We start from the raw sequence: 23,426 nt of genomic DNA on the forward strand, positions 1-23,426 counted from the left end.
CAGTTTCGACTTAACAGAGTTAAACACCGGTTGTAAGGTATGTCAACGTGGTACTTAGGACAGCATTCCAATCGGAGATGAATCAGGCAATCAGGTACTTATAACGTAACTTTAATACAGAATTGAGGATAAGTAGGATTGAGCAGACAAAGACTTTTAAGCAATCCCCTTGTTAGTCTTCTAAGTCACGACTCAGCGAACAACTTGAGCCTAGCTAGGGATTGAGTGATCCATTGACAGCACTGATAGATTGGATCGCTAAAATATAGTGGGAAAGATGTCTTATTAAGAGGATATGGCAGTTATGTTGGGAGTCCTGATTAGGAGTATACTAATAGAGAATTAAGGTACTTTTATTTTTTTTTTTTTTTTTTTTTTTGGTTGTTGTTTTGTGATAACGGCCAAGGTACCCGGCTCATCCAGCCAGGAGCGAGCAACGAGGTGGCTCAGTCGTTCATCACGTGAGCACGCGCGCGGCAGGCAAAAAGTGGCGGGACATGGGCGCGAAGCAACCCAGGTGCAGATGAGGGGCAAGGCAGACGCAGAGGCTGGGACGTTGCGCCGCCTATATGATCTAACACGACAATAGTAACTCTGACTTTGCTCAGAGCGATGCATTGAAGTAGCGGGCATGGCGGGCTTCGGGTCTGACAGCGACCATAGTAGCGATTACAGCTACGATCTGACCAAGTCCGACGAAGAGCAGCTGCTAGCCGTTGTCGACCGCCTTTCGCCAGTTGTGCCACAATCTCGCCCAGCCCCCTCGACCCCAGCACGTCCTTCCAAAACATCTGCCCCCTTCACCCCTGCACAAAGCTCGGTCCCTGTTAGCCCTGTGCCCGACGCCGCCCTTGCAATTGACGAAACCATCGCTGCCGTTTCTGACGACGATTTGAGCTTTAGCATATTAGAGCTCGACGGGTCAGACGCTAACTACCTTTATGTGGGCGGCAACTCGCGCCACGGCGCTGCCGAGAGGCAGAATAGACGGAGGCTTACGCCTTCTGTCCCGGCGGACCATGGCGGCCTTGGTTCATTCGTCTCCGAAACGAAACCTAGGTCTACGCCTACGCTGCTCCCAGGTCCGGACGTTAGCTACCCGGATTGTAAGTCGTTTCGGGCTTCTACTTGCCCCACGTTCTGACTGACCACTGACCGAAGCGGTTAGTGAGCCGCGCGCTCTCCGAGGCCGAGAAGGCTGCGGAGTTTCCTGCGAAGACTGAGAAACGCGCGAAAGACGCTGTCGAAGACGGCCGACCGCCAATCTTACGTTTCCGCACATTTCCCATGAAGCCTTTCTCCGTGTCGGATTTGACGGCCGGACTGTGGTGCGAGCTGCAGTATTACTACACTCTGACCCGGCTAGGCGGCAGAAAGACGCGGACGACGGCCATGAAGCGGGGTTCCGAGGTCCACGAGAAGCTCGAGCGCGAAGTGTACACGTCCGTTACAATAGAAGTCTCCAAGAAAGAAGATACATTCGGCCTGAAGATTTGGAACATCATCCAGGGTTTGCGCACATTGCGAGACACGGGCCTTACGCGCGAGCTTGAAGTATGGGGGATGGTAGACGGTAACGTTGTCAATGGCATCATCGACGGGCTGAGCTACACGAACCCCGACCAGGAACTGCAGGATGAGGTTCTCAGCAGCCGCGGCGGCAGTCAGAGCACCACAGGCTCTCAAAGGGAGCCTGACGGTCCTGGCAGCAGAGCCGCCGACTATGAGGTCTACATCACGGATGTTAAGACGCGTACAACCGCCACCCCGCCGCCACGGGCCCAAGTACGGGTATCTATCATCCAACTCTTCCTCTACCACCGCTTTCTCACCCAGATGGCGACCGACCAACTCGACTACATCCGCGTGTTCGAGCGCTATGGTCTCGACCCAGACGAGCCATTTTCCGACTTGTTCATGGCGCAGATCGGCGACCTGCACGAAGAAGTCTTCGCCGACGTCGATGCCGAGTCAGACTCCTCTGCCTCTTCAGGGTCGAGCGACCAGCCCGCCGGCGGCAGCGGAAAGGGCTTCGTCTCGGCCGCTTCGAGCCCCTCCCAACTCAGCGACTCCTGGTCCGAGTCTCCCTCCCAGTCCCCCAACTTCAAATACCGCACCCTCCGCGCCCTCCTCCCCCTCCTCAAATACGAAATCCGCCTCACTTTCCCCCGAGGCGCCGTAGACCTGGGCCAAATCGTCGCCGTCGAGTACCGCTACCGCGGCCGCGACCGCGATCGCGACCGCAGCGACGCCATCGACTCGAGCGAGTCCCCACCGCCCGAGCCCGAGGAAGGAGGTAGCACACGGCCGCGACGACGACGACGCATCTCCCCACAACAGCAGCAACAGCAACAGCAACAACAACAACAACAACAACAACAACAACAACAAGAAGAAGAAGAAGAAGAAGAGGAAGACGGCTCCGTCATCTGCACCAACACCTTCTTCGTCGAGCCCCACACGCTGGACCTGTACCTGGCAGAGACGCTGCGGTGGTGGAAGGGCGAGCGCGAGCCGCACGGCGTGTCGCTCGAGGAGGCGTTCAAGTGCAGGTCGTGCGAGTTTGTCGAGGACTGCGAGTGGCGCAGGAACCTGGACATGGAGGCGATCCGCAAGGCGAAGGTCAAGCAGCTGAAGGAAAAGGAGGTGGCTGGGGAGGGGAGCGGGAAGGGGAAGAAGACGGGGAGGAAGGGGAGTAGCACGGCTGCGGGTGCGGGTGGAGTCGCATGGTGATGACTATCGTGAGATGTTAGGTGAAGCATGCAACTGCTCAGGTTTGAAGGAGGAAATTCCGTTGGGTGAATCTTGCTTTTTTTTTTCCTTTCTATATCCTGGTCTGAAAGGGAAAGATGTCTATATGCAGGAACGGTCTGTCTGGGTATAGGGATACCCCGTTACATATGGTTCAAAGTTAACTCTGATGGGCGTCTGTGGAGGCTTATCCTTGTCAGAAGTCAAGATGAAAGGGCAATAGTTCTGGAGGCCAAGGACATGTCTCTCTTACGGTTTCTCTTTTGCTGCTGGATTCGATGCACGAGTTTTGTATTTATTGTGTACATGCGGCGCAGGTATGCACCGTTTATGGTCGAATCCTGAGCGGGCAGTGGGGCTCGACGCGATGACCCGCCTGAGATGACCAGGCGATATATCAAGATAGCAATTGTACCATGATGTATCGCGCAATGAGGGGGGAACCGCGTCTCGAACGCATTTCTCTATGCGCATGGAGGTACTAAGGGACCTTGTCCAAGCAAGCCACCGTCGCCGTGGCCGCCATCGCTTTCCACTTCGCCCAACCCGGGAAGGCAAGAGAAGTAATCCCGTCAACCCTTCACAGCTCTATCCTTGGCCTGCTAGCGCTACCTAATCTCCCTCGACTGCAAAATGACAGACATAAATCCGAGATCCACCCTCCTCAAAGTGTTTTGCGTTTTAGTAGCTCCGCCCAAACATGCACCACTGCTCCGCCAGCCGGGTGCACTCGGGATTAAGACACTTTGTCTCGCCCTTGACCAGGCCCTCGGGTTGCTCGAAGGGGATGCATAGGGACTTCATGCCCATCGATGGGGCCCTCTGGCCTTCGGGGGTGTCGGGCGCCTCGTCCGAGCGCCCGGTCGTCAGCTCCTTGACCTTGTCCTCGCACTCCGGAACGAGGCAGTGGGGAATGATGACAACATTCTTAGCGTCGAGCGCCGGGACAACCTCATTCCAGTCGGTGATCTTCAGGCGGTGCGCCCGGTACGCCGCCTCAGCCTTGTTGTACATGTCCTGCTGGATCGTCTCGAGTAGCTCAGGGACCTTAGTGGTAAGCTCCGAGATCGGTATCGTGCCCTTTTCGCCCGTATCGCGGCGAGCGTAACTGACGACTTCCTTAGCCGCGTCCTTGGGACCGAACTCGAGCCGGAGCGGGACGCCCTTGAGCTCCCAATCGTTGAACTTCCAGGCCGGGGTGTAGCCGTCGCGGAGATCCACATCGACGCGGATGCCCGCCTTCTTGAGGATACCGAAGAGCTCGTCAACCTGTTTGAGGTGTTTATCCTTCTCTTCTGCCGTCATCTTTGCCGTGAGGCCGACGGGAATGAGGATGGACTGGATCTTGGCGATGCGAGGCGGGAGGACGAGACCCTTGTCGTCACCGTGGATCATGACCATGACACCGATGACACGCGTGGAGAGACCCCACGAGTTCTGCCACACGTGGATGTGCTTGCCTTTCTCGTTGGGGTCCTCGACAGTGATGTCGAACATCTTGGAGAAGTTCTGCCCAAGGCAGTGGGATGTCGCGCCCTGGATACCTCGCCCGTTTGAAGGGATGTAGCCCTCCACCGTCGTAGTGTAGTAACCGCCCGCGAACTTTTCGGCCTCGGTCTTCCGGCCGCGCACGACCGGAACGGCGAGCAGTTGCTCGTAGATACCGGCGTACAACTCGAGGATCTGGAGCACCTCCTCCCCGGCAAGCTTCTCCGTCAAGTGGGCAGTGTGGCCTTCTTGCCAGAGGAATTCTCTGGCTCTCAGAAAGGGGGTGGTCTGCTTGGCTTCCCAGCGGACGACCGAGTTCCACTGATTCAACCTGAGCGGGAGGTCGCGGTGGCTGCGGATCCACTTGGAGTAGTCTGCGATGGTCAGCAACTAACAACAGCTGGAAGAGCATTGGGCCGGTTCGGAGGCAGCTCACAGGGATACATGACCGCTTCCGACGTTGGGCGCACCGCAACTGGAACCTCGAGATCCTTATCGCCCCTATCTGTTGTCAGCCATATCCCTGTGCGACCCCAAAGACGCCCGGTTGACTCACGCCTTGGTCACCCAAGCCAGTTCCGGGGCAAAACCCTCAACGTGGCTCTTCTCCTTTTCCAAAGACTTTTGCGATAGGAACATGGGGAAGCTGGTCTCCTCGACGCCCATTGCCTCGATCCGCTCCTGGAACCACTTCCGGATCGTGTTCCAGATGTGCATGGTTGCCGGGCGCATGATAAAGAAACCCGACACCTCGCTGTAGTATTCGATCATCTCGGCCTTGAGAACGACTTCCTGATACCACTGCGGGAAGTTGTCCGCCTTCGATGCTGTGATGCCAATGATTTCGTCGGTCTTCTTGCCGCCGACGACTGGGAGCGTCGCCTGCTTTGCGGCCTTCTCAGCCTTCGCAGCCGCCATCTTGGCCTGCTTCTCGGCCTTCTTCAGCGCGCTCTTGGATTGTTCTTTTGCGTCCTCCATTGTTACTGGGCTCGAAGCATTCGAATCAGGAGCGGATCGGGTCGAGGAGAAGTTTGAGGGTGGGTGAGTCGATCCGAGAGAGGCGGGACGAGGCACAGGCTGTATTCTAGTCCTCTGTATATTTTTGGTGCCCCGCACTTGCGACCGCTGTCCCGCGCTCGAAACGAGGGGCACTTGGGCTGGACCGCGACTTTCTGCCAGGGTGCAGTGGGGACACGACCAATCAGAGCTTGACGTTCCCTTTCAGTTGCCGGCGGGGGATTAATTCCCCCTCCGGTAAAAAAGTTCCTGAAGCTGCCTTGCGGGCGGTCGAAGCTCGAAATTGCTGGAGCCTGTCAACAGACCCGACATTCGATCGTAGTCCCACGCTCCCTCTCCCCCTCCCCCTGCTATCCTGCCGCCATCTAACGCCAAATACGTTTCACGATGGCCTCCATGTTTGAGCAGCCGAGAAACGGCACGCTGTTTCTCGGTGGACAAAAGATCTCTGGCGCAGATATCCGGGACCAAAATGGTTGGTTTACCCCAGGCATCTGTGACAGCCCCAAGCTCAAGAACCTTGCTGACCAGGCGCACAGTTCTGGCTACGCAGGCGATTGCAAATGTCGTGAAGAGCTCTTTCGGCCCCAGCGGTCTGGACAAGATGATGGTGGATGATATTGGAGTGAGTTCCGGCCCCGCCCTCTAAGCCCCGCCGAGCATCCCCTCCTAACGGCTACAGGATGTGACGGTGACAAACGACGGCGCGACCATCCTCAGTCTACTCGATGTTGAGCATCCCGCAGGCAAGATTCTGGTCGACCTCGCGCACCAGCAAGACAAGGAAGTCGGCGATGGCACGACATCGGTTGTTTTGATCGCGGCCGAGCTACTCAAGCGAGGAAACGAACTGATGAAGAACCGGATACACCCAACAACCATCATCACGGGCTACCGTCTAGCGCTCCGGGAGGCAGTCAAGTACATGAACGAACATGTCAGCATCAAGGTCGAGAACCTGGGGCGTGAGTCGTTGTTGAATATCGCCAAGACGTCCATGTCCAGCAAAATCATCGGCGCCGATTCAGATTTCTTTGCCAACATGGTTGTCGATGCCATCCAGGCTGTCAAGACAACAAACACCAAGAACGAGGTCAAGTACCCGGTGAAGGCGGTCAACATCCTCAAGGCCCACGGCAAGGGGGCCCTGGAGTCAATACTAGTCAAGGGCTACGCGCTTAATTGCACGGTGGCCTCGCAGGCAATGAAGACGCGGGTACAGGATGCCAAAATTGCCTGCCTGGACATGAACCTTCAGAAGGAAAGGATGAAGCTTGGTGTTCAGATTACCGTGGATGACCCGGATCAGCTCGAGCAGATCCGGGCACGCGAGTCTGGCATGATTATTGAGCGGGTAGAGATGATCCTCAAGGCCGGCGCCAACGTCGTCCTCACCACCAAGGGTATCGACGACTTGTGTCTGAAGCTGTTTGTCGAGAAAGGCGCTATGGCTGTACGTCGCTGCAAGAAGGAGGACTTGCGTCGGATCGCCAAGGCTACGGGCGCCACTCTGCTAAGCACCCTGTCTGACCTGAATGGCGACGAGAAGTTTGAGCCGTCCTATCTCGGCCACGCCGAGGAGGTCGTGCAGGAGCGCATTTCGGACGACGAGTGCATTCTCGTCAAGGGTACCAAGACGCACTCTTCGGCCTCCATCATCCTCCGGGGCCCCAACGACTTCCAGCTCGACGAGATGGAGCGGTCGGTGCACGACAGCTTGTGCGCCGTTAAGAGGACCCTTGAGAGCGGCAGCATTGTGCCGGGCGGCGGTGCGGTCGAGACTGCTCTGCACATCTATCTAGAGGAGTTTGCGGGCACGGTTGGCTCGCGGGAGCAGCTAGCCATCGGCGAGTTTGCGCAGTCATTACTCGTCATTCCCAAGACGTTGGCGGTCAACGCAGCCAAGGATGCCTCAGAGCTGGTAGCCCAACTGCGGTCAAGGCATGCACTCTCGCAGCGCATCCAGGAGGGTGAGGCAAACGAGGACGAGAAGACGGTAGCGCGCAAGAAGGCGTACAAGAACTACGGACTGGACTTGATGAAGGGCAAGGTGGTGGATGAGATCAAGGCGGGTGTGGTGGAGCCTAGCATCAGCAAGATCCGGCAGCTGAAGAGCGCCGTCGAGGCGTGCATTAGCATCATGCGCATTGATACCCTGATCAAGCTGGATCCGGAGCCGCAGCCGGAGGATGATGGACACGATCACTAGACGGAGCATGTGGCAGTACCCATAATGAAAACAAAGGAATCGAAGAAGCGGTACCACTCTCAAAGCAGGTACTTGAGGTCCGAGGCAGTCCACATCGGCCCATCAATCAGTAGCAACCATGTAATGAAGGAAGAAGATGCATTCTTGATCGCACACAACGACCCCTGTTCCGGGGCCCGTTCGGATCGCATACTGTCGGCTTAGGCGTCTCTTGCCGGCAATCTCCGCGATGACCGCAGCGGAATCAACCAAGGAGCAGCGTGCAGCAGTTGGCTTATTTTAGTGTCTTCGGCCGGCGCACTTCCGCCGGTCAGCCGCTGGCCCCAGAGCAAGGGCCGAGCAGAGAGCAGCCTTGTTTCGCCGACCGTCCCGCCGGGAGCCGATGTGCCTTTGTGACGTAAAACGCGGTGTGCGAGCGGCTCTCATCCTTGTCTCGCACCGGAGCGGATGGTGCATCTGACCTTGCTTCCCGGGACCGCCGGCCAATGGGGCGAGAGGGAATGATGCCTTCGAGTCTCTTCTCCGCACTGCTGCATTCTTCTACGAGGGGTCCGTTCCTGGGGCGCTGGTCGCGTGGCTAGCTGTCACCCTTGAGAGATGGCGAGTCCATCGCGTGTAATGTGAGGATGCGGCGTTTCATGACTAAGTACTACGTTGGAGCTAGTGATTAGCGCTGGACGCCGGGTTTGGCAGCCGGAGGCCATCGGCAAGCGGAGTTCACGTCCCCGGTCCTTTCCGTTATCTTTTTAAAGTTTTGGCCTGCGCCTTACGGTTTACACGGAACTCGAACCTGATGTTCAACGGGGACTTGTCTCTCCTTTGTCCGGTTGCGTCGTTGAGTCCCCATTTGAGATTCTGGCGTCTCATCTCACGCTACAATCCCTAATTGACTTACTTCCCTAGCAATACAGACTAAGATAGATATATCCGCGCTACCAAAACGAGAGACGAAACACACAAAGAGCCCAAGAGAAAAATAAAAACAACCTTCAGCATGGGCTCCAACATCACCGCCACCGCCTCTTCCCCTTACCCCTACCCCCTCCCGGATGCCTCGTCCCCAGAACTCATCCTCACCCATCCGACCCCGGCGGAACGCACACGCACATGGAAGCTGACCCATCCCATGTGGGGGCCCGCCCTCTCCGAGAAGGACTACCTCGCCCGGGAGGCCTACCTAACCACGGTCCCGCTCGCCCGGGACGGCGGCATCACCCACTGGATCCTGACGGTGGCGTCCTTGCCCCCGGACGAGCGGCCCGTGCTCTCGTCGTGCGAGAGCATCCGCAAGCGGGCGCTCGTCGGCCGGGACGGGACCGTCGAGGAGGGCGCCGCGCACGGCATCGGGAGCGTCTTCACCGACCCGCAGTTCCGGGGCAGGGGGTACGCGAGCCGCATGATGAGCGAGCTCGGCGAGAGGCTCAGGGGGTGGCAGGTCCACGGGGTGACGCGGGGTGGGGGTGATGGTGGGGACCAGAATGGGAACGGGAACCGGAGCGGGAACGGGAACGAGAACGGGAACGGGGTGGAGCACGGGGCCGGGCCGGGCCGGGGCCCGCACTCGCTCTTCTCGGTGCTCTACAGCGATATCGGCAAGAAGTTCTACGCGCGGCACGGCTGGGCGCCCTTTGCGAGCTCCCACGTCGCGTTCCAGCCCAGGCCGGGACGCCTGGAGGAAGCGCTCGCCAGCCCCATCGGCTATCATGAGCTGGCGGAGCTGTGCTGCGTTGATGAGAGGCTTTTGAGGGCCGACCTCGCGAGGCGGCCGGCTGGGAGGACACACGTGGCGCTGCTGCCCGAGCTGGACATGCTGCTGTGGCATCTGATGAGGGAGGACTTTATGACCAAGTGCATCTTCGGGCGGACACCGACTGTTCGGGGTGCTGTAGCCGGCGAGCCGGGGAAAAGGGTCTGGGCGGTCTGGATGAGGGGGTACTATGGTGGGTTGAAGAAGATGGAGGGGAACACACTGCATGTGTTGAGAGTCGTGGTGGAGGACGAGGAGCAGCCTGATGAGGCGCTGGTCGACGGGTTCCGCTCGATTATCCAGATCGCGCAGGCCGAGGCGGCGGAGTGGAAGACGCAGGACGTGCAAATGTGGAACCCAACACCCAAGCTCAGGGGCCTGATTGAGCGGTGTGGGGTCGAATACGAGTTTGTCGACCGCGACAAGGAGAGTATCGCGAGCTTGATGTGGTATGGGGAGGAGCCGACCGCAGAGCTGGACTGGGTTGCGAATGAGAAGTATGCATGGTGCTGAGCGGGCAGACATAGGGGTTAGAATAGCGGCCAGCTTGGACGCAGTGTCGATGGTATAAATTGGCGATATTTCGGTGCATGGGTCCGTGAGTTGGTTTATCTGATAGGGGAGGCTGGTATGTCTCAAGGGACTGCATCCATATACATGTGATGAACTACGGGCTGAGAGTCGAGAAAACTAGATCCAACTATCATTAAAGCTCCGTAACACTAGCGTTGGGGCATTATCTGTCGGCTTTCTGCGCTTTCGGTATATTCTCGTTAAATAGCAAGTGATTTATCAGGACGCCTTTATAATTAGACTTTTGGAAGACTCGGAAATCCTCCACTTCTGATATCGTAACTACCTCCTCCAGTCTATAGAATTCTAACCTAACTCTGAACAAGGACAATAAATGAGTAGAAAGACTCCGGAAAACCGTAAGCAGCATTATGTACCAAGTTGACGAGGGTACTAGATCTACCTCCCTCCCTCCCTCTCTCTCTCCCTTCCCCGCGCCACCCACGCTGGAACAGCGGTTTGTGGCGGCGTCCGGGGAATGGATATGCCACGGGCATATCAACCAACGAAACAACTAGCAAGATATGTGAGTAGTACCTGAACATGCATAACGACATACGGTGAGATCACCTCAAAGTATCTAACCTATCATACACCATCTGTAGCGGTTAGGACACAGAATTATCTTCGTACCTATTCAGGCGTTGACTGTTAACATGGGCTTAGCTGATCTATTTCTGTCTACTAGTATGTAGTAGCTTACCTCGGTTTCTCAGAAAGGGAACGACAATAGTGGTAATGAATTGTTTTAAGTCTTTTGATCGTTGATAGGAGGAGAAATTGAAAAAGAACAAGGAATACGAGGACTTAGACTTACCATTAATCACATCCTGGAACAAGCGAAAAATAAGGTAGGATTACTCCACAATGCGCCATAAATCCTACGGCAAGGATAAACTTCTCTATATTTAGAATGGCAACGCTTTTAATTGGTGCAGGGCTGTTCAGCTCAGCCTTGTCCTACCTCAGCACTTAATGCCTACTCCCTGGACGGCCACAAAGTAGAACCGTGCAGGCGAAGGATTGCCATGCCGCAGCTGGCTTGGGCCAGGCACCGCCACCACCAGAGGTGCCGATTGCTTTCTGGGGCGGCTAACTGATACGTCTTGAATATTTATCATGTATTGCCCATATCCTCTAGGTTTCCCCAACTGGCCGGTAGCACAACCAACTTCAGCTCCATTCGCCCTGCAACATCCTTGTCGCCGGTTTTCTCCCCAATGGCTTTTACTGACTTGAGCAATATCGCGAGGGACCTTGGCTCTCCCCCAGGAGGACGGTTAACACCCCCTCCGTCACAGAGTCACCACGGCGCAACCCGAATCCACACCCTCTCCAGCACAAACACCAACTCCAGCTCCGAAGTCAGCGTCCGCCAGCTCTCCTCCCTGAAAATCACCCTCCTCCTCCTCGCTCTCGTCATCCGCTCCCCGATAACCCCTCTCTCCTGGGCCTTCGACGGCTCCGTGGCCCTCCTCATAGCCGACTCGCTCCTCGTCGGCGCCGCCCTCCTCGCCACAGCCTACATCCACCTCTGCGTCGCCTCCCTGACCACGCCCATCGAGGTTGATCTCGTCCCGGGGGTCGCGGCCATCAAGTGGTTTTTGCGACGGAGCAGCAAGAAGACGATCGAGATCCGGGACGGGCGCATCCTCCCCTCGTCGACAAGGAATGGCGTGGTGGGTGGGATTGGTGAGGGGTGGGAGGACGACGGGGATGGCGGCGACGGCCGGTGGCTCGACCGGACGTTTACCTGGCGGCCGCGGCGCTACTACTGGCCGTGCGCCGGGTTCGAGACGGTCTTGATCACCTTTGCGCTGTTCAACGGCGACGCGGTGTTCCGGCGGTGCGTGGCGGTCGCCGTGGTGGCGGGGACGTGGTATGTTGGTCTGGAAGCGGCGGGGAGGGGCCGCGACGGTCTGGGTGATGGATCGGATCGGTGAGTAACTTTTCCCTTAAGATCCTACTGCGCTCGATATTGCCTCTAGGAGAGTACAGCACGCTGGAGGATGGCGGTTAGACTGGCTCGCTGGGCTGACTGAATGCAGGGTGTGGGTGCGCGCCAAGAACATCATGACCCGTATCTCTGCCACCGATTTATTCATCAGATTGCGCCAAAGGGCCATCGGTCTTTAACGGCCCGAGGTGGTGTGGGATAAGAGTGGATTAAGCGTGCAGCAGCGGATAACTAGCAGCATAATACCTCGGTTACCCCATGTATACCTAATTAGACGCTGATCTTACAGCTCGATAGGAGTCCTCCGAAAGGACAACCGAAAGCATTTGAACCTGGTCTGGCACAGGATATACACGACGCATCCCATGGAATCTCACTGCACGCTGCTAACCTCTAACCTTAATACAACGCTGCTGATATTCTGCTATCACTTACGCCTGCTCTTGGCCCCCTTCCTGGTTCAGGTCCTCGTCCTCGCCTTCTTCCGACAGCAAAGGCACGTCTTCGTCGGGTATCGGGCTCTCCGGACTTCCAAGTCCACCGAGAAGCTTATGATCGAGACAAAAGTGCTCACCCAACTCGTCAACCTCGATACGCAGGATACCCAGACCGGTTTGAAGGCCAAGAATGTGTCCGGTCCGCAGGTCGTGGTATATTAGGAGTTCTTGGGAGAAGTCTGCAATCTCGGCAAACGCCTTTGAGCGTTTCGCGTTCATCATAATTCGGTGAGCGGCCGCAAAAAGGGAGTCCAACCTGTCTCGTGCGACAGATAGTGGTTGACGCTTGCTGTAGAAGTTGTGCAGCCTAAAAAACTTTGTCCAGAATGTTTCGTTCTCGATGGTGGCCAAGTCCATGGATTGCAACATATCCCGAGTGTCTGTAGTAGGCTCGAGACCGAATGACGACAGGAGGCTGGGAGGAATTGCGGCGAGCTGCCGGGCACAATGATTCTTACAGAAACGCAGGAAACCCTCGGTAGTCGGGTAGGCCAAATTCTGCTTCGATACTGAGTCAAGGTACTGGTTGAGCATATTGACGTGTTCAGGGTGGACCGGCATTCGCTCGGCGTCCCTGATGAGGATGCTACCATAGGTGGCCGCTAATGCTAATGCAGGTACGGGGAAGCGGCGCGCAACGTGGACCTGACGGCGCCAGGTGTGCTCACTCCCCGTCCGCGCGAAGACCTACTTCAGCCAGCGGGCATCGTCGTTCTCTTCGTAATCCCTGATGTCCCACGATTCGGAATTCGCCGGGGCGATGTACCAAGGGAGACCGAGCCGATGGGCGGCTATGCAAGGCAACCAACTTCGGTGGAACGCTGGGCTGGCCATGTTCATCTGAATCTCGGTCATGGAAGGGAGGGGACCAAACGCAACGGAAAGAAAAGTATGCATACGATCTGTCATCTTCAGAACAGGCCAAGCGTAACGGGACCCGGCTTCAAGGGCAGGAAAGCCAATATTATCCTTGTGGTCACGGAACCATCCAACCGTACGGGAAAGGTCAATTGGATCAAAGGGCTCCACGAAGCAGTATTTCCCGCCTGGGTTGTGGGACACGGCGATGGCGACCAAGGGGCCGCGCCTGTGCGACAGTGTCAGCGATGCTCTTCCCTTTCAGGTGGGTCCTCAGGTAGTGCCTCGAGGGCCTGCGTCTCGGGGGGGCATATATCTATCGCCTTCGCTTCGGGGACAACCGAAAATGGGCTATAAATACTGCCGGATTTGACGTACCACGTCTTCAACTGCTGAGGCTTGCCGAGGGCCGCGATGGACTTATTGACGAATGAGGGAATCATTTTAACACCCTCAGGAGGGTAATATATTATGGCGATACTGTGAGCTACGTCGTTCGAGTAGCCAGTGGAATCTTTTTGCAGAATGACCTTGTAAGCGAGAGACAACTCGGAGGAGGTGGCACGTCTGTGTATGATTTCGAAATCTTTCAAGGCTACGGTGTCGATGTCGAGAGCGGCTGTCTCGGTGTCGTAGTCCACCCAGACGGCCTTGGCGCGTTCTTTGTTTGTTGGAAAGAGAAGAGCCCGGCAACGACGGCGGGTCTTTGGTTCGCTCGGGAGTTTCGGGGGCGCAAACGCACGCTGTGAACAGAGTTGCAGATGTGTGTCGTAAGAACCGAGCCACAGAACCATGTTGGAGCCGTTGGGAGCAGTCCCCCGGCAACCGCCAAAGGCGCAGGCCGGCGAGCACCACGTAGCCCGGCCGCAATTGTCGCAGGATACACACTGTGGAGATCCATGACTTTCTGCGGGAAGATTGTTCCCGCAGCCGACGCAGAGGCCGCTGGTGTCCTTGTTCTTAGCGAGACTGGAGTTATCGATGATGGCCAGATTGAGCGTGGTGGGCTGCGTCGAACGCTCGACGAGGGTGTTTGGCGATTGATGAAGATCTGTTGATGATGATGGCCATGACGATGGCGATGACGATAATGAGGATGATGGCGACGGGGGCCGTGATGGAGAGCTCATCGTTGTGTTGGTTTCGAGAGCTACCTGTACTTAGAACCATGTACGCCAGAGAGGGACGCCGCGCAGCGAAATCCCAAGCTGAAGTGTGTGGCTCTAGATGGCAAGTCCGATTGCGAAGGTAGACAGCCCTTCTCTCTCTTTCCTTGGTGAAGAGGCCCGCGGTGGAGTGCACCAGAGGGTAGGGACGTCCCGTGAGGCTGGAAAGACGTCCAGTGGTTGAATCGGGCTTGAATGGAGACACCGCAGAAAGCTAATTGCTGACGGTGTCTGACGGTTCCTGCTGGTTCCACTGCCATGGAATGGAGTGTTATTTTATTTTTCTTCTTAATTTTGTTCCCCCTTCGCAGAATGCGATCTGCGGACTGCAGACTCCGTCCTTGTCCTTGTGCTGGCCAGGACCATGCCAAGAGGTTCGCTACACTGCATCGACTCCCATCAAGCCAAGGTAATACGGATTGGAGTATAAGTTACAGTATACAGCACGCTAGGTACCGTCCCCGCTAATATCCCTACCACCAAGCAGCGACCGCCTGTCTTATCTAACTCCTCGGCTCTCCCATGTCAGAGCTGCCCTGCTGGCGAGTGAGTCGCGGTGTTCTGGATCCCGAGCTGTGGTCCCTGTGCTAGTGTAGGAACCGTGCAAACAGAACAACCCAGTCTAAGTTCTCCCCAGCGCCAGCTCTATATGCGCTTTACTTGCGTAGTACGAGATTGCAGTCGACCGGTGAAAATAGGAGGACCCTGTTCATCCGATGGTTATTCCCATCACCGGCTGAGTGTAGATGGGATGTGGTAGTGGGTAGCGCAGAAAATGACGCAGAAATAGAGGCCATGCGATGCACTGTGACTAGAGGAAAGCAGTGCCATCATCCCGCTCCCCGTCAGACTTGCTGATCTCGGGGTCAAACTCATTCAACCAACCCAAGTTCAACAAGATTTTCAGGGTTAGCAGGGATTGCATCATCCCGCCGGCGGTCCCCGCCATCCCGTCGCCACCCCGCGCCAGTCCAAGTGGCATGCAGGGCAGTGCCGCGGCACTGGGATGCCCTGTCCCGGCTGTGGAATGGAAATCCGGTAAAACCCGCTTTTTACCTTTCCGCGAAGACCTTTGCCATCGGGACCCAACCAACACTGCGGTTTACCAACTGACGTCGTCCTGTCGACCGTAATCGCTGCGCTTGCGTCTGTTTTGGAGAGGCAAATCTTGGTCTCGGTCATAATTCTTATGCGCTGCAACTCGATAACTGAGCCATTGCCGCGCCTGCTCCGCTCGCATGTGACCACCTGTACGGATTGGGTCGACTCGGCACTTCGCGATTCCGCAACAACCGCCTGTGGTCCCCCATAATACATACTATGTATCCTGTGCGCTAGGACGGGACAACACGTTCTCTACTCACCGCCCCGACGCTCGTACCGAGAAACGCTGCTGTCCGGTCTTCGGCAACAACTTTGTCGCCGCTTGCCAAATTTCCCAGGACTGGAACGAAAGCCCGCAATGCCACGGCCAACTTCCAGGCTGTGGCATCCAATGCTGTAGGTCAAGCGAGCCTCTTCCCCCCGGCTACTCTGTGCGTACCTGCACGCGGGGCTCATTACTGAAACTTTGCTCCAATAGCAGATCGAGAGCCCCCATGCGCCCACGTCAGTGTCTCCTCCCCGCGAGGACAGCCGTCCGACCAATATCTAGTTGTGTGCGCCGGCGCACCATGTGTACGGTATATAGACGCGCGCCAATCAGCCAACCAGGACCCTTCACCGCTCCGGAAACGGCGCCCCGTACAGCGTCCCCTGCATCCTTCACATCGGGCCAGAGGAGGAGAAGGGCGTCTACTGTGGCAGCGGCGACTGTTGAGAATGGTGCGTCTGGGGATGGAAAACAAGGGCTACGAAATGAGCTGACATGCGGTCCGCAGCCAATGCCGAGGACATTGGTCCCATTCAAGAATACGACCGGCGTGTCATGAGCGGCGCGCTCCGAAACGATGAGCACCAAAGAGGTGAGGCGCGACGGCGATAGTCCGCCGACCCCGTGAGAAGAAGGGGCAGACATGCTGAACTCACCTATTCCGTGTTCCCACAGGCATCATCCAAAGTCTCCAGCACCTGCATGAGGAGCTAAGGCATTATGCCGCGCCGCCTGTCCTCCACCCGACGCTCGAGTCTGTGAAGCCGACCAAGTCGCTCTTCTCGTGGTTCGGCAGTGCCACCAAGACTCCGATCCGCGAGATCCCCAGCAACCTCCCGCGCGGGCTCTACCTGTATGGCGATGTCGGCAGCGGGAAGACGATGCTCATGGACCTCTTCTACGACACGCTGCCGCAATCCGTACGGTCCAAGACGAGGATACACTTCCATAACTTCATGCAGGATGTGCACCGACGACTACACAAGAAGAAGCTGCAATACGGAAGCGACGTCGACTGCGTGCCGTTTGTGGCGGCCGAGATCGCCGAGCAGGGGAATGTTTTGTGCTTCGACGAGTTCCAATGCACCGATGTGGCTGACGCCATGATCTTGCGGCGGCTCCTCGAGTCGCTGATGTCGCACGGCGTAGTGTTGGTGACAACGTCGAACCGACACCCGGACGAGCTGTACAAGAACGGCATCCAGCGCGAGTCCTTTATTCCCGCCATCCAGCTGCTCAAGAACCGTCTGCACGTCATCAACCTTGACTCAACGACCGACTACCGCAAGATCCCCCGGCCCCCGTCGGGCGTCTACCACACCCCGCTCGATGCCCATGCCGCCTCGCATGCCGAAAAGTGGTTCCGCTTCCTGGGCGACCCGGACACGCCCGAGCCGCACCCAGAGGTCCAGAGGGTATGGGGCCGCGAGATCATCGTACCGCGCGTCAGCGGCCGCTGCGCCTGGTTTACGTTCGACGAGCTCATTGGCAAACCCACCAGCGCGGCGGACTACCTGGAGCTGATGCGGTCGTACGACGCGTTCATCGTGACCGAGGTTCCCGGCATGACGTACCGGCAGCGCGACCTGGCGCGGCGCTTCATCACTTTCATCGACGCTGTGTACGAGTCGCACGCTAAACTGGTGTTGACAACGGCGGTGCCGTTGCAGGAGCTGTTTGTTTCAAAGGCCGAGATCCGCGAGTCGCTCATGAAAGCCGGCAAGGGCGCCGGCGCCCCCGATGACAACGCCGTCGAGGACGCCATGAGCCACATGATGGACGATCTCGAACACAACGTTGAGCAGCTGTCCAAATCGAACCTGTTTACAGGAGACGAGGAGGCGTTTGCGTTTGCGCGCGCCCTGTCGCGCCTCAGCGAGATGGGCAGTAAGCAGTGGGTCGAGCGCGGAATGGGCCTCGAGAGCCAGGGCGGCAAACAAGAGAGAGACAACTGGGCGAAGACGAGGTCCAGGCAGATGGAGGATAGCATGTAGAAGGGGGAGCATGATACCCACACGGTCCGATTTACCTAAGCGTGCCATGCATCAACACCAGCGAGGCGCAACATGTTTTCTCGGTAGGCATTTGTCTAGCTTTAGAGTTATAGTTGACTGGATACGGAATGTTGAAAAACATCTGTCTACTTTGTCAGTCTGCGCAGGGCTGATCATAAGCTTGCGAAGTCCGGCGTCGTTGAAGCCGCCAATGGCCGCCATACTACATACGGCCAGAATGACTGTCGTACCGGTCCCGCTTGGAGCGGGGGGTTTCAGATCAGTTGACAGCGGTCAGGAGTGGGCCAATTACGTACCCCTGCCCGGTCGATCGACAACCCGTCTGATCCAGGTTATCTTGATCCGCGCCCCCCCCAGGCCGGACGGGAGTCTAGCCCCAGCTCCGAGGTCAGCCGCTGACACGGAGCTCGGTCCTTCCACCAACCACCCAAGGCTGTCGCCGAGCCGAACCGTTCCGGCAACACTGGTTCGTTCCTTTCATCAATAATCTCGTCGTTCACTATCGTAACCCTTAAGTATCGCCTATCATGAAGGTTTCCAACGCATCCCTCCTTGCGCTGCTGCTCCCAGCGGTCAGCGCCCGCTTCATCGAGGCCGGCGAGTCGGACCGCGTAATGCTGTATCCAGATGGCATTCCCACCGAGGTCAAGGACACGCAAAAGTACCACATCGAACTCGGGCCCGGCGAGACAAAATGGGTGACAGAAGACGAAAAGTGGGAGCTGCGGCGGGTGAGTCCGGTCGGCACCCATCCTCTGTTGTCGTCCAGATTACTGACCGCGTCCGTTACCAGAGTGGCAAGCGCTTCTTTGACATCACCAACAATTCCGATCTTGGCAAGCTCCGCGCCCGCTCTGCCTCCAAGAAGAAGAGCGTCTTCCCGGATAAGCCGACGCTGCAGAAGGAAGTGGAGCCCCTACTGGGGAAGCTGTCCAAGACCGAGATGGAAGAGCACCTCACGACCTTCACATCGTTCCACACCCGCTACTACAAGGTAGGTTGTGTGACAGCGAATCCCGGGAGCGCATACACTAACCGGCATGAATAGTCTGACTGGGGTCGCAAGTCAAGCGAGTGGCTGCTGAGCCAGGTTCGGGATACCATCAAGGAGGCCGGGGCCGAGGACTACGTTCGGGCCGAGCACTTCAAGCACCCATGGGGACAGCACAGTATTATTGCGACGATCCCGGGCAAGACCAACGCGACGGTGGTCATTGGGGCGCATCAGGACTCGATCAACCTGTGGCTTCCGAGCGTGCTCGCAGCCCCGGGCGCTGATGACGACGGCAGCGGCACCGTGACCATCCTTGAAGCATTCCGTGTTCTGCTGCAGTCCAAGGACATCGTCAAGGGGAAGCACGAGAACACGCTCGAGTTCCACTGGTACAGCGCCGAAGAGGGCGGTCTCCTCGGCAGCCAGGCCATCTTCTCGTCCTACGAGAAGCAGGGGCGCGACGTCAAGGCCATGCTGCAGCAGGACATGACGGGCTTCGTGACTAGAACTCTCGAGGCGGGCCATGTTGAGAGCGTGGGCGTTATTGTTGACTTTGTCGATCCCAACCTAACCGAGTTCATCAAGAAGGTGATTGTTGAGGTATGTCACTTCCTTCTGTGTCCTATCCGTGACCCCGGCTGACCCCGGCTGACCCATCTCGGCAGTACTGCGATATCCCTTTCGTCGAGACCAAGTGCGGATATGCATGCTCCGACCATGCCTCGGCTTCCAAGGCCGGGTATCCCTCGGCCTTCGTCATCGAGTCGGCGTTCGAGTACTCGGACAATCACATTCACAGCACCGACGATCTGATCAAATATCTGTCGTTCGACCACATGCTCCAGCACGCACGTATGACCCTAGCTTTTGGGTACGAGTTGGCTTTCACGGATTTCAAGGCGCTGGAGCAGAAGCAACATGACACTGTTATGGGAGACCTCTGAGCGCGTGTTACTAGGACGCAGAACAGGGATCAAGGGCGGATAGGTCTTGGAATATTTTTTTGGGGGGAGCATACGACACAACTTTGGGACAGACATTTCTTTTGTTAGCAAGCAGTTATTTTATCAGAATCGATACGCAGTCATTGTTCTTTAAAGCTGAGCCGAGTGCCAACCCGCAGTAACTCCTCCCAGGATGCAGCGTTAACTGACGGGACTCAACAGGACCCGCGAGACGCACTGCGTGCGGTATGGAAATGGTTCCATACCCGGGCTCCTGGCGATGATACGGCGGCAGGGTCCTGCTCGTTACAAGTACAGTACTGGTACCGAATCATGTTCTCGCCATGCCAGGGCTGCTGACGTCATACCCCTGGCAGGCCTGGACTTCCCAGGTCAGCAAATCAAGCGGATGAACACATCATGCTTGGCTTCCTAGCTCTCGCATTCTAGTATCAATGAATAGACAAAGCTTTTTCTCTTTCTTTCTTTCAGCGAACTGCCGTTTCCTGTCTTCCCCCCCCCCCCCCCTTTTTTTTTCTATCAGACAACCTCTGAGGACTTGGCAACGATTGGCCTAATTTGTGACCTGTTGGGTGAGCGCCTCCCCTCGTCTGAAGTCGGAGGCTCTCAAGAGAACAAGGGTCTGAGTTTCGTATACAACATTACCACAAACCTGCATTTGGTTTGTACTAGATGCCTTTTTGCGTCCTGTCCTCTCCGCCCTTCCCCCGCTCTGATTAGGGTTTGAAAGAGGAAGCTCCTAGGACACTTCACTGCTGCCGGCATGACGAGGCGCCGCCAGTCTGAAAACAAGATCAGCGATCGTCTCATTGGGCTGTGCACCTCAGACGAGAGCGTGTCGTCGCTTGTTTCGCGGGACCCGAGTCTAGCTCCTGGCGATGCATGGGAGAAGCTTTACAGCCAACGGGCTCTTAAGGCGACCAGGGCGGCTGGGAAGGGGGCGGGCAAGGACACTGAGAGGACAAGGCCTGAATCGATCCCGCAGGATGAGCTCGAGAAAGCAGCCCGGTGTGGGAAGTGGGGCCCTACAAACCCGAGTGAATTATTCCTCAGGGTAGGTGTGGATACATGGGATTGTAGCGAAGGTGGGCAGCTGCTGACAGCTTCAGATCTACCACGATGCGCTGTGTACGCTCGAAGGAGATCCTCTCCGAGCCATGGTGAGCCCATCACTAATGGGAAGTTATGGAACGGTACCCCTTACTATCATCTCGGTGTACGTTCACTGATTTCCATACCCAGTCACAACTACTGACTAACACCAAGCAAGAATGCCCGACATCGTCCGACACATGTCCAACGTCATCGCCCGAGCTGAGCGCGAGGTTTTCTTGGCGACCAACTACTGGCAGAACAGCACCGCCTCCAAGTACATCACCAACGCCATCAGGGAGCTGGATCGCCGGGCTGGGGCGAGAGATGCAAAGGTCGTACTGAAGATCCTGTATGACCGCGGCAGCCCCCGGCAGCTCTTTGAGCCACACTACCTTGTCTCCGAGAAGGAGTTTACTAGCAAACATGTCAACCTGCCGCACCCCAGCGAGATTCCAAATATCGATATGCAAGTCATGAACTTCCACACGCCGTTGATGGGCACCTTTCACGCAAAGTACATGGTTGTTGACCGGAAGATTGCGCTTTTACAGAGCAATAATATCCAAGACAACGACAACCTGGAGATGCTAGTCCATCTGGAGGGGCCCATTGTTGACTCGCTATACGATATGGCCCTGATCTCGTGGCATAAAAAGTTGGATCCGCCTTTGCCGAGCTATGATTGCCCAGCTACACAAGGGTGGTGCAGGGCTTCGCCTGATGGGACAGCCCACTTGGGCGGTGCCATAGCCGAGTACAGCTTGCCGGGAAAGAAAGAAGGCCAACGAGACAAGACGATCCATGAGCTGGGGGATGCTGATCCGTCGGTACTACCGCAAACCAGGGATACGGGCAGGGCAAATGCCTTTCCTGGCCCGCCAATACCACAGTCTGCCATACATGATCCTGTTACCAAGAAACAGAACGGTGCTGCGGATGGGGAAAGTAAAGACAACCTCCGCAACGGGGAGCACACCCTATCCGAGCTTCGAGTGCGGGATTCACCACCACAACACGCCCGCCTCCCCGAGCACACCGCGGACGACCCACACTACGACGACGACATCGCAGGGGAAGTCTCCCGCATCCAATCCTCCCTCTCCCCCAAGCCAGGGGAAACCCACATGGAAGCCGTGACCCACCGGCTCAACCACACTATCAACGAAGGCTTCCCCGGTGACAACAACGCGCCACAGTGTCCCCCGGGAGAGCCGATGACGCCTTACATCCCGCACCAAACCCACACCCCCTATCCCATGGCCCTCGTCAACCGCGCCCCGTACGGCCCGCCCACCCACAGATCGCTCCGGACTCCGCAAAACGCCGCGTGGCTCTCTGCCGTGCGCAACGCGCAAAAGAGTGTTCTTATACTGTCCCCCACCCTCAACGCCGGCCCGCTCATCCCAGCCATCCGCGAGGCGTGCGAGCGCGGCGTCGACGTGACGTGCTACATCTGCCTCAGCTACAACGACGCGGTACGTCTCCTCTCTCCCAACAACCCCCCCTCTCCCGCTCCCCTTAACCCATCACACCCCTGCTGCCAGGTTTCCTGAACGCAAAAACTCATCGGTACGCATCATGCTAGGGCGAGCTCCTGCCGCGGCAGGGCGGGCACAACGAGTCGGTGGCGGCGTCGCTCCACGGCTCGCTCTCGGCGGCGGGGCGCGCGCGCCTCCACTACAAGTGGTACGTCGGCAAGGACCAGACGGTGCCGCTCGCGCAGTCCCGGCGGCTGCGCTCGAGCCACGTCAAGCTCATGGTGGTGGACGGCCGGGTGGCGGTGCAGGGCAACGGGAACCAGGACACGCAGAGCTGGTTCCACAGCCAGGAGGTCAACCTGCTGGTGGAGAGCGAGGCGCTCTGCGCCGAGTGGGTCCGGGCCCTGGAGAGGAACCAGAACACGGGCCTGTTCGGCGCCGTCGACGCGGAGGACGGCGTGTGGCGCGACGCCGAGGGGAGGGAGGCGGAGGGCGCGGTCGGCGTGGATGCGGGCCTGTTTGGCTGGGCCAGGGGCGTCAAGGGCGCGATTCAGAGGCTGAGGGGCACGGGCGGGTTTTGAGTCTCGATCCCGGGATAGAGCTCTGTTGCGGCCGGGTTGGACGGTGTTATGGACTGGGTAGGCGTGTGCTGAATGCCGTGGCTTCGGACCTTAATTGATGTGCCAGTCTTTCTACTCCTTAATACATAGGAAAACCGTACGATATAGGCAATCAGAAGAACCCTAATTGCATCAAGGAGTAATAAGAAAAACAATAATAACAACCAGCTGGTTACAAAAGAAAGGAAAACTTTATATAACACACTAAAGGCTCTTAACCTTCAGCTTCGACTGCTTCCTCCTCTTCACCGTCTTCTTCAGCCTCTACCTTTAGCTATTTAACTAGGCCGTATCCCACCAAGCAGCTTAGATCTATCAGTTAGCCTAAAATATTCATTAATACTCACTGGTTCCAGGATCCTCGGTCTTATAATACAAGGCTGAGGTCCAGGTAGATACAGATTCCAGCTCTTAGCTAAGTTTTAGGCTCTGTAGCATTAGGTACTAAACAACAAGGTATTCTATTGTTTCTGGCAAGGCCCTACAGTAGAGGAAGCGTTAGGCAGGGCTTGGGAGGCACGTTGGAAAAGACAGGTCGGAGGTCGGCCTACTAGGCTAGCTGACGAAGGCCCTCCCGAACTACTATTTACCGACAAGGCACTTCGGAAGCACCAGGACCTTACC

The 23,426-nt window shown here is 57.1% G+C and overlaps 9 protein-coding genes across 9 annotated transcripts; 7 read left to right on the top strand and 2 right to left on the bottom strand.

Annotated features, from left to right (window-relative positions):
• Positions 1–631: 631 nt before the first annotated feature.
• Positions 632–2,733, top strand: MFIFM68171_09620 (uncharacterized protein; the record flags this gene model as incomplete). The annotated part of the gene is made up of 2 exons (XM_071065039.1): positions 632–1,106; positions 1,169–2,733. The coding sequence occupies 2 exons, from the start codon at positions 632–634 to the stop codon at positions 2,731–2,733; spliced, it is 2,040 nt and encodes a 679-aa protein (XP_070921140.1).
• A 699-nt stretch (positions 2,734–3,432) lies between these two features.
• Positions 3,433–5,217, bottom strand: MFIFM68171_09621 (uncharacterized protein; the record flags this gene model as incomplete). The annotated part of the gene is made up of 3 exons (XM_071065040.1): positions 3,433–4,613; positions 4,676–4,740; positions 4,796–5,217. The coding sequence occupies 3 exons, from the start codon at positions 5,215–5,217 to the stop codon at positions 3,433–3,435; spliced, it is 1,668 nt and encodes a 555-aa protein (XP_070921141.1).
• Positions 5,218–5,643: 426 nt separating this feature from the next.
• cct1 (chaperonin-containing T-complex alpha subunit Cct1) lies at positions 5,644–7,465 on the top strand (the record flags this gene model as incomplete). Its single annotated transcript, XM_071065041.1, has 3 exons — positions 5,644–5,731; positions 5,796–5,881; positions 5,939–7,465. 3 exons carry the CDS (start codon positions 5,644–5,646, stop codon positions 7,463–7,465), a joined length of 1,701 nt encoding a protein of 566 aa, XP_070921142.1.
• Positions 7,466–8,459: 994 nt separating this feature from the next.
• On the top strand, positions 8,460–9,725 carry MFIFM68171_09623 (uncharacterized protein; the record flags this gene model as incomplete). The annotated part of the gene is made up of 1 exon (XM_071065042.1): positions 8,460–9,725. The coding sequence occupies one exon, from the start codon at positions 8,460–8,462 to the stop codon at positions 9,723–9,725; it is 1,266 nt and encodes a 421-aa protein (XP_070921143.1).
• Positions 9,726–11,005: 1,280 nt separating this feature from the next.
• Positions 11,006–12,401, top strand: MFIFM68171_09624 (uncharacterized protein; the record flags this gene model as incomplete). Its single annotated transcript, XM_071065043.1, has 3 exons — positions 11,006–11,724; positions 11,834–11,865; positions 12,040–12,401. The coding sequence occupies 3 exons, from the start codon at positions 11,006–11,008 to the stop codon at positions 12,399–12,401; spliced, it is 1,113 nt and encodes a 370-aa protein (XP_070921144.1).
• MFIFM68171_09625 (uncharacterized protein) lies at positions 12,174–14,227 on the bottom strand (the record flags this gene model as incomplete). Its single annotated transcript, XM_071065044.1, has 3 exons — positions 12,174–12,825; positions 12,931–13,326; positions 13,476–14,227. 3 exons carry the CDS (start codon positions 14,225–14,227, stop codon positions 12,174–12,176), a joined length of 1,800 nt encoding a protein of 599 aa, XP_070921145.1.
• A 1,709-nt stretch (positions 14,228–15,936) lies between these two features.
• AFG1 (ATPase) lies at positions 15,937–17,629 on the top strand (the record flags this gene model as incomplete). The annotated part of the gene is made up of 3 exons (XM_071065045.1): positions 15,937–16,087; positions 16,144–16,227; positions 16,311–17,629. The coding sequence occupies 3 exons, from the start codon at positions 15,937–15,939 to the stop codon at positions 17,627–17,629; spliced, it is 1,554 nt and encodes a 517-aa protein (XP_070921146.1).
• Positions 17,630–18,177: 548 nt separating this feature from the next.
• LAP1 (Leucine aminopeptidase 1) lies at positions 18,178–19,588 on the top strand (the record flags this gene model as incomplete). Its single annotated transcript, XM_071065046.1, has 4 exons — positions 18,178–18,381; positions 18,444–18,644; positions 18,699–19,244; positions 19,310–19,588. 4 exons carry the CDS (start codon positions 18,178–18,180, stop codon positions 19,586–19,588), a joined length of 1,230 nt encoding a protein of 409 aa, XP_070921147.1.
• A 784-nt stretch (positions 19,589–20,372) lies between these two features.
• On the top strand, positions 20,373–22,763 carry MFIFM68171_09628 (uncharacterized protein; the record flags this gene model as incomplete). The annotated part of the gene is made up of 4 exons (XM_071065047.1): positions 20,373–20,663; positions 20,719–20,825; positions 20,880–22,179; positions 22,290–22,763. The coding sequence occupies 4 exons, from the start codon at positions 20,373–20,375 to the stop codon at positions 22,761–22,763; spliced, it is 2,172 nt and encodes a 723-aa protein (XP_070921148.1).
• Positions 22,764–23,426: the final 663 nt, after the last annotated feature.

Source organism: Madurella fahalii, assembly GCF_045866475.1.
Source record: "Madurella fahalii IFM 68171 DNA, scaffold_5, whole genome shotgun sequence".
Taxonomy (NCBI): domain Eukaryota; kingdom Fungi; phylum Ascomycota; class Sordariomycetes; order Sordariales; genus Madurella; species Madurella fahalii.